Raw genomic sequence first — 9,690 nt, 5'->3', positions numbered from 1 at the left:
TTTAGCTTGGTAGACTTCTTCCCAGTACTTGAAAAGACACCTCTCCCTCCCTCCCTGTTTCTGTGACACCCCACCCTCCACCCCCTTTCAGTTTTGCAGTGGTAACACTGCTTCCTGTCAAGAGCAACTCTGACATGGCCCTTCTGTAAAGACTCTCCTCCTCCTCCTCCTCCTCCTCCTCCTTTCTTTCAAACACTCAATACATTTAGAGACTGATCTTGTGCAGAAAATATCCCTGACATTTGAAGAGCTCCAGGGATTCAGTGAGCATGCTCAATGCTCTCTGCCTGATAGAAAGAGGAAGCTAGTTTACATACGACTCATACCAAGCATAGCCTGCATGTCAGTGCAGTTAACTTGCAGCGGGCTGTGAGGAGAACTAGCTTGTCTTTGTCCTAGGACATTTCCCCATTTTTTTTCCCTTTTAAATTCCCAAAAAGATTTGCAAAGAGTTATTCTTTTTTTTTTAAACAGTTTTTTCTTTGTAGCTGAGAGACCCAATACACTCTAAACTCAGTCTCCGAAATCCTGGAAAGGTTCCTCCCTCCCTTTCCAACTTTCCTTAATATACTTTATTTTGATTAGTCAAAGGCTGGGCCTTGAGCTTGTGAAGTTTTAGAAAGAGCCAGGAGCTAACTGGGCAGCATTTGTCCCGCGTCCTTCTGCCTGTTTGTAGGCAAAAGCAAACAAGCTAGTCTTTTTTGTTAGTCCGCTAAATGCTATTTATGAAGATGGACCTGTTGAACTACCAATACTTGGACAAAATGAACAACAATATTGGCATGCTTTGCTATGAAGGTAATTGTTTCATTTTGCAGTTTGCTTTTTATGGGGTGTGGGGAGTTTTTGTTGTTTAAAGTACAAATTCTCTCTCCCTTCTATTTATAGTTGTTACAAGGTGCAGTGCGTTTTGTACTGTCCACAGGTTTAATGGGATTTGTGAAATGGAAGTTGAATTATTCTTTTTAAAGGAAATTTTATTGTTCAATATTAATATGAAGTGTAGGTTGTCTCCTCATCTTCCCCTCCCCCCCCCAGCAAAGATGGTACTAGTTGAAGTACTTTAAAGCAGCAATACCCAGATAACTTTTTGCAAGTGTTAATGTAGTTGTAAAGGAAACATTTTAAAGTCAATATGGTGTATGTATTAATTTGTAATGTGTATGTTTAATCTACGCCATTAAATGTAAATAGATGTATACGCTTAAACACATAGTGTAGATGTATTTGGACAATGAGACTTACAACAAGTTTTTGTTTTTAATTCAGTGCTTACAGTCTGAACAATAACGAATTTTGCTATTCAGCTTTTGCAATTGAAGGGAACCCATATTACAGAGCACAGAGTGGCTCTTTGTTTGACTTCTCATTTCCTGCACAGCTCTGAGAAAGCCCTGACAGTGAAGGATGTCTCCCCTCTCACCCACACACAAACATACCTCCTCCCCAAAGAGCCCTCCACATAGTCCCTGTGGAAAGAATTACACAACATCCTGGAAAACTTAAACTTTTTGTCTTCACTGTGTTGTGAGTTTTCTTATTTGTGTCCAGCTGATATAGGTCGGCAGCTACTTCTGATAGTGTAGGTAATAGTAGCTTTGTTTTGAAGGTGCCTGAGGTAAGGGGGGCGGGGGGAGGTGGAAATCAGCATCATCTAGTTGAGCTTTTTATCTACGTGCAGTTTGAAGAAGTGGCAATGGCCTGGCTTTGAGTGGAAAGAAAGGCACCACTGAGCTAATTCAGCTTGGCAGGAGCGCAGGTTTTCCTGTAGCCACATACAAACATTGCAGAAGTCTCTCTTCTAATTTAGCGGGAACATTTTCCACGTTCATTTGGAAAGTAAACTTGCTATAGTTGTCAGGGAAGAAGCGGTAAAGAATGTATAGATTTGATTAAGAGGTCACCACTCACATGCTTTAATAAAAGGCTAACCCAAAAATCAGGATGCTTACTCTAGAAATAGATCTTCCCCTTCCCCTCTCTGTTTTAAGTCAGAAAGACCACATTTCAAAGTGCCAGGGGGAGCAGAGAGGTTGCATGTAGAATTATTAATGCTTCGGGGGAGGAGGGTTTTCATTTGAACAAAGTCAAAGATCTTATGTAGACATTTACTTAGTTATTTGCACAGCAGATTTATCAGGCTTGCTAGTCAATATTGAACGATATAGTGCAGATTGTGCATGGCCAGTCAGACTTTCATGCTCTTTCTTGTGCTGCTGTTTCTTTTTTGAAACTTTGTGCATGCAAGAGAGATTGGATAAAGGAATGTTGCAGGGTTTTTGTTAATCTCATCATTGTCCTGCATTAACAATCAAGTGCTTTATTATGATGTGACAGTTGGCTCCTGATGAAAAATGGCAAACATTATAAACAGAATTTCTGCTTACTTGTTGGATTTTTCTGAGGGTTTTGCTGACTAGAGGGAAAAAGATTTGTTGCTTTGGGTCTTACTAGTTTCAGTCAATTGTATTTGTTATCTAATATTTATAAAAGTTGCTTACCAGATGTTGTTTTCCCACCTTCCTTTGGACAGATTATACTTTTTAATAGTTTAAAAGCAAAAGCACAGCTCACACTAATATAATATAGCAGCTTTTATTTAGTTTAAACACCTGTTGCAATTTTTCTTATTATGGAAGTTAACGTTATTTTTAACACTAAAATAAACATGTAAGAAATGAAAAAAAGCAAAACTTGAGCAGTGTTTATAGTGAGGTGTTTATATCCCAGTGGTTTAAAAAGTATAAACACTGACCACATCTGCACTGAGCTATGAAGGGTGTTTTTAGAGATGCTTGCAGATCTGCCATGCCAATGCCAAAGTATTTATTTTACAGGGGAGTTGTGTCGGCAATGATGGATCTTGTCTTTTCAAAATCAACGCTGCAGTAATATGTATACTTGAGAACAGTGTTTTTCAGATTCAATTAATTAGTCTTTATTTGGGATCATACTTGAACTACTTACACAGTCTCCTGAAAAGTACTTTTGCAGATGTAAGATAAGATACAAATGCACTATATGATGATTAGATCTATATAATAGATTGGGATTTTCAAAACGGCTGGAGAAAATTAGGTGCATAAATCCTATTGAAATTCAGTGGAAAATGAGTGCCTTTATTCCCTGAAGCTCTTTTGAAAATGGCAGCATGTTGCTGCTTTTCCTGAATAGCTGCTTCAGCTGCCCCTTTCAGATAAAGTGGTATAATTTTCTGTCTCAGTCATTATTAAAAGAACAGTGTTGTTTGCCCTCACTTATTGAGACAATTCAGGTACTGGTGAAATGTGGGCACCGTTATCATTGGGAGAGGATTCGGCCGTTTTCCTCTTACTTGGTAATTTCGCCTCCAGCATAAACAAGCCAATACAATGTAGTGACTGGCCATGGATCTGCAGGCGCAGCACCTCAGACTTTAGTGGGTGTTCCATGGATGTATTGGTGATAGGATCAGGCCCTTCAAAAGGAAAAGCAGCTTCTTTCCCCAACAAGGATGTCCTGCTAGCCCTGTAGCCCAGCACAATGTATTGTGCTGATGTAGAGGACTATAATTGGATGCCAAGTTTAGTCTCTGTTTTCCTTGCCCAGAAAACTGGCACCCACAACTTTCAGATGGTTAAGTAGTGCCAATACTCTGGTGGTGCTTAATGACCAGTGGATGAGAGCAGTCTTTCAGAGTGGGTCTAATTTTGTCTTTACCCAGCACTCTGTCATTCTTTTTTCTTCTTTCTTCTTTGGCTATCCCTCAACGTGTGGATGATATCTGCCAAGGGGGTTCATTGTTGGGTTTTTAAGTGGCTGAAGAGCCCAATTTGTCCCCTGCAGATTTTCCCACAGAAGTGACAGATGTAATCTTGGAGGAGACATAGTTGTTGGCTGGACTGTTGTGCCCTTTCTTTCCTCCTTTGTTGCTTCTCTGTCCTCCTGAAAGTGAGATGTGGCTTGGTATATGGTGTGGTGCCATACGGGTCTGTTCCGTGCTGAGTCCTCCCGGTTTGTTGGGTTGATGCCTCTCTTTTTAAGGTGTACTTTCTGTATCTCTTTGAAGCGCTTCTGCTGCCCTCCACGGCATTGTCATTATACAGCCATGATTAGGGGAATATTTTGGCTGGCAGTGTGTTCTAGCTAGTCTATTGGTTAGGGAGACCTCAGAGAGAAGTTGGGTTGCCTGCCATAAACCAAAGCAAAATGGGTAAATCTTTGGTCTCTGAGTTGCTTATGTCACGGATGCTGTTCCTAACTGTGAGCCAGTCTACTATGTGAGGGAGGCGAGAATGATGAAAGCCAAAGAAAGAAGCTAAGGCCCTGTCTACACTGGCAAGTTTCTGCATAGTAAAGCAACTTTCTGCGCACACTGCCAAGTCACTTAGTGCGCAGCAATTGTGCAGTTGTAGCGCTTTAAAAAAATCACCCCGACGAGAGGTGTACAACTTTCTGCGCCGGGGCTACAGTGCTGCAGTGCCAGCATAGACATGCTGGTCAGTTATAGAGCTGCAATTGGCCTCCAGGAGGTGTCCCATGATGCCTGTTCTCACCTCTCTGGTCATTGGTTTGAACTCTACTGCCCTGCCCTCAGGTGACTAATCGTTAGCTCCACTCCGTAAATTCCTGTGGAAATTTGAAAGTCCCCTTTCTGTTTGCTCGGTGATGCATGCAATGGTTTCCGCGTGTCTTTCCAAGTGGCCATGCCTGTTGCACGCACCAGGCGATCCCCCGCTTGGAACAATGCTGAGCAACTGGACCTCATTAGCATTTGGAGAGAGGAGGCAGGGCAGTCTCAGCTGCTCTCCAGCCATAGGCATTATGATACCTATAGACAGATTTTACAGTGCATGATAGAAAGGGACCATGACTGGAACACATTGCAATGTAGGTTAAAAGTGAAGATGCTGTGGAACACCTACCACAAGGCGCGGGAGGCAAACCACTGCTCCAATGCTGTGCCCATGAGCTGCCAGTTCTACAAAGAGCTGGATGCAATACTCGGCAGCGACCCCACCTCCACTGTGAAGGCCCCTGTAGATACTTGTTGGTTCGCATTCCAGTCAAGAGTGGACTGAGCCAGAAGGAGGAAATCTTGGACGAGGATGTGGAGGGGGAGGAAGACTTGGAGGCCAGAGATGCATGCAGCCAGGAGCTCTTTTCTACCCCTGAGGAGCCTAGCCGGCCACAGCAGTCAGATCTTGGCGAAGCACTAGCAGGGGAGGAGGCCCCTGGTAAGTGGATCTGATTTTGGGAATTGCTGAAGCGAGTTGTTGGGGGCAGGAGGGTTGCAGAAAGCAGGCTTTTCTCCCACCGCATGCCTAGTCTGAGCGATGGAACAGGCTTGTTGATTGACACCCTCACTTCATGGGACTCTCCCGCAGAGATCTCCAGGAAACTCTCGTGGAGATACTGGGCAATCTGCTCCCACAGTTCTTTGGCAGAACTGCTTTGTTTCTTGCCCCATTAATGGTAACTTTCCAGCGCCACTGTGCTGTCATGGGGTGGGGGGTGGGTGGGGTCCACTGTTGCACACAGGCAATCCGCATAGGGGCCAGGGCGGAAGTCGCAGCCTTGGAGGAGACCCTCCCTTCATTCCCAGCTCACCCTCAGCAGCAAGATATCTTCCATAATGATCACCTCCTGTGCAAAGTGTGCAGGCTGGAATGATTATCAGGCCCCCCCCTACAGTGCTGGCTCTCCCCAAGAGCCATGTGCCCAGTGTACAGCAGGGTCCAGGAACAGTGATTTACCCTGTCCCTACAGCTACTCACCAATCTGGGGGTCTTATGGCTCATGTGTGCTTGCCTGGGGTCAGCCAGTTAGTGATACGTGTGTGAGTACTGGCTGTGTTTTAAAGCACTAAATTACTGCTTCTGTAAAGTGTTGCATTTAAACTTCACAGAGCTGACCTTGGAAGGCCAGCATCCCTCTTTGTTATCGGCAGCAGAATGGCTGTGCAGAATTAGAAAGAGGCCAAGAAATAAGGAAGACTTTCTGCATGAAGTTATGATGCACTCCGCTGCCGAGAAACAGGAATTGAAAGAGCGGCAGGACAGCGAGAAGAGGGACCGAAAGGAGAATGTGGCATGCCAGAAAGAAGCCACAGAGCGGCTCCTAAATATGGAGCACCAAACAGACGTGCTCCAGGCAATACTAGCTCTTCAAACTGAGCAGCTCTGCACCCGCCCTCCCCTGCAGCCACTGTAGCAAAAATCTTTCTCATGTGCCCTCCAGATACCGCCAGCACACTGTTATCAACCTCCTGGCTCCACTCTCTACCCGCAGCATTCCACTCTTCCCTCCTCACAGTCCAGCACTGTGGATTCCCACTACCCAGTGCATTCAACACCCATCCCTCTGCAGTTTGGTCCTGCAGAAGTACAGTACCCACTGCACTGTACTCCAAAGGAGAAGGTTGGATATGATCTCTGGACATACACAAATCTTTAGCTGTCCAGAGATCCTTCCTCCATCCCCATTCCTGCTGATATATTTTTTCATTTGACTCTCTCTTCTGGTTGTTGTCTTTTAATAAAAGAATTGTGTTGGTCTGAAAACAATCTTTATTCTATTCATTTAAAGCAAAAAGAGCACTGCAAAGCAGCATACAATTATGTTAAACCCCTTGTATCGTGTGTAACAATTACCTCCTACCATTAAAAGCACTGCAATCCCGAGCATAGCAAAAAATATTAGTGGCTTTCAGCTTCAAATTGTTGCCTCAAGGCATCCCTGATCCTTATGGCCCGTGCTGTGCTCCCCTAATGGCCTTGGTCTCTGTCTGTTCAAACTCAACCTCCAGGCACTGAGCATCTGCCGTCCAGCCCTGAGTGAAGCTTTCACCCTTCTCTTCACAAATATTATGGAGTGTACAGATGTGGCTATAAGCATAAGAATATTGTAAATCAGCCAGGTTCAGCCTCCCATACAGGCATCGCCCGCAGGCTTTTAAATGGCCCAAAGCACACTCAACAGTCATTCTGCACTTGCTCAGCCTGTTGTTGAATCACTCTTTGCTGCTGTCAAGGTGCCCTGTGTATGGCTTCTTAAGCCATGGCATTAAGGGGTAGTTGGGGTTTCCCAGGATCACAATGGGCATTTTGACTTCCTCTACAGTGATCTTGTGGTCTGGGAAGAAAGTCCCTACTTGCAGCTTCTTGAATAGGCCAGTGTTCTGAAAGATGCCTGCATCATGCACATTTTCATACCAGCCTGTGTTAATGTCTGTGAAACGCCCACAGTGATCCACAAGCGCCTGGAGAACCATTGAGAAATACCTCTTGCGATGAATGTACTTGGTGGCTAGGTGGTTTGGTGCCAGAATTGGAATATGCGCACCATCTATCGCCTCTCTGCAGTTAGGGAAGCCCATTTGTGCAAAGCCATCCACAATGTTATGTACATTGCCCAGAGTCACAGTCTTTTGAAGCAGGATGCAATTAATGGCCCTGCACACTGCCATCAGCACAAGTCCAACAGTCGACTTTCCCACGCTGAACTGGTTAGTGACGAATCAGTAGCAGTCTGGAGTAGCCAGCTTCCACATTGCATTCGCCACATGCTTCTCCAACAACATTCTCGTGTCCTTGTGCCACAGGGCTAGGGCGAGCTCATCACACAGTCCCATGAATGTAGCTTTCCTCATCTGAAAATTCTGCAGCCACTGCTTGTCATCCCAGTCGTGCATGACAATGTGAGTCCACCACTTAGTGCTCGTTTCCTGAGCCCAAAAGTGGCGTTCCACTGTGGTGAGCACCTCCATGAATGCCACAAGCAATCTCATGTCGTAGCTACTACGCATGGCGAGATCAATGTCACACTCCTCTTGCCTTTGTAGTTTAAGGAATAACTCTACTGCCACTTGTGATGTGTTGGTCAGAGTGAGCAGCATACTGGTCAGCAGTTTGGGATCCCTTCCTGGAGCCCCAAAAGGCAGGGTGCGCAGTACACAAACTGTTGAAAGATGGTGCCAAATGCATACGGAAGCACAGGGATTTCTGGGATGTGAAGGAATGCATCATGGCTCATTGGGACAGGATCCAGATGTTGCGCGACCTCCTCCACCTTCCCACAAGTCTTAGCGGCAGAAGAGAAGGAGGTGCTCTGTGGTATAACTGCCCAGAGTGCACCGCTCTGAATACTGCCGCACGTGTGAATATGCTCTTGCACAGGCAACTGACAGTGTTAACACACAACACCAGTTTCCCTTCAGCACTCTCCGAGCGGCGCTGTAACTGCCAGTGCTGTAACTTTGCCATTGTAGATGTGCCCTAAATGAAAGTTTGCTGAGATCGTCCAACATAAAGTGGCCCTCCTCTTCTGGGGTAGGTGGGTGCATTACAGGTTTAGCCAAATGAATGGCACAACTGAGAATTATTATTATTATTATTATTATTACTATTGTTATTAATTTGTATTATAGTAGGGCTTAGAAACCTGAACTGAGATTGGTACATTACTGTCAGACGCTTTACAAAATATGGTAAAAGACAGTCCCTGCCCCAGAGAGCTTTATAACCAACAACAAAATGGGAGAGGAAACAATTGTGTGGGGGATGTGAGGTGACTTTGTTCAAGGTCATGCAGCAGATCAGTGGCAGAAGCAGGAATAGATACCAGGTGAATCATCATGCTTGAAGTATGAGGGCTTCTAGATATTTTAAGATGATAGTATCTATCACAGGTGATGACTTTGTCCTTTCCCGGGGGGTTGGGGTGGCGTGGTGCTCGACCCCCATTCTGCCCCAGGCCCTGCCTCCACTCTACCACTTCCTCAAACCCCCATTCCCGCCCCCACCCCATCTCACCTTTTCCCACTCGTTTCCGCCCACTTCCTTGAGCGTGCCTGGTCTTTGCTCCTCTCCCTGCCCTCCCCCCAGCGCCTCCTGCTTGCTGCTAAACAGCTGATCTGTGGTGGTAGGAGGTGCTGGAAGGGAAGGGAAGTAGTGATTGGAGGGGCCACTGGCAGGCAGGAGGCACCGGGTGCAGGGGGAGGCACTGATCGGGGCAGGCTGCCGGTGCGTGCTAAGTACCCATCATTATTTGTTCCTGGGGTGCTCCAGCCCTGGAGCACTCATGTAGTCAGCGCCTATGGTATACACATAAATGAATTTATCCTTGGATGGGCCATTCACTTCCTGCAAGATGGCTGAAATGTCTGTTGAGGTAACTATTTTGTGTGGATAACCTTTGTCCTTTTGAATGTTCTCATTAGACTCTCTTGGCTTTAAATGGTTAGTGATGCCTCAATCAACGTATAGCTTGGCAGCAAAATTATTTTAATTGTATAACATGATTGATAATTATGTAGTTTTTCTCATTAGATGGAGAGACAAATGCCTCAGCTTCTTCAATCTAGAGCTATTCACACTTCCATCAGGAGAATGATGGCAGACATGATGATGTTGATGATCAGCTGTTCAAGCAGATTATTTTTCAGTCAGTTTGGTGCAATTAGAAATAGAAAAAATGGAGGCTTTTAGATTCAAGTGCTTGATATTCATGCTTAAACTGAATCACGTATATTTATCTTCCGTGTGACATTTATCAACAACTGCCAGTTTAATTGAGTAGTCCTTCAGTTTCATTGTTCTCTCTCTAATGAGCTTAGAGAAATCAGGAAACTCATGGGAGATGGTGTCCTCACTGGGGTGAAAAGGCCATAAAGCAGACCCATTCTGTACCAGTCTCAAATTCCTAGTGCTG

The 9,690-nt window shown here is 45.1% G+C and overlaps 1 protein-coding gene across 3 annotated transcripts in view; it reads left to right on the top strand.

Moving 5' to 3' along the window:
- VGLL4 (vestigial like family member 4) overlaps window positions 1-9,690 on the top strand; it is a 153,871-nt gene that overhangs the window by 85,294 nt on the left and 58,887 nt on the right. The window contains exon 1 of one of the 3 annotated variants that reach the window (XM_030569686.1): window positions 294-798. The exons of the other annotated variants lie outside the window; for them this stretch is intronic. Within the exon in view, the coding sequence (XP_030425546.1) occupies window positions 717-798 (82 nt within the window). The 5' untranslated portion in view covers window positions 294-716. Of the gene's footprint in view, window positions 1-293; window positions 799-9,690 lie in introns of those variants that run through there. 3 annotated transcript variants of the gene reach the window in all.

Source organism: Gopherus evgoodei, chromosome 7, assembly GCF_007399415.2.
Source record: "Gopherus evgoodei ecotype Sinaloan lineage chromosome 7, rGopEvg1_v1.p, whole genome shotgun sequence".
Taxonomy (NCBI): domain Eukaryota; kingdom Metazoa; phylum Chordata; order Testudines; family Testudinidae; genus Gopherus; species Gopherus evgoodei.
Note: the sequence above shows the minus strand (reverse complement) of the source record. Positions and strands in the feature narration are given on the sequence as shown.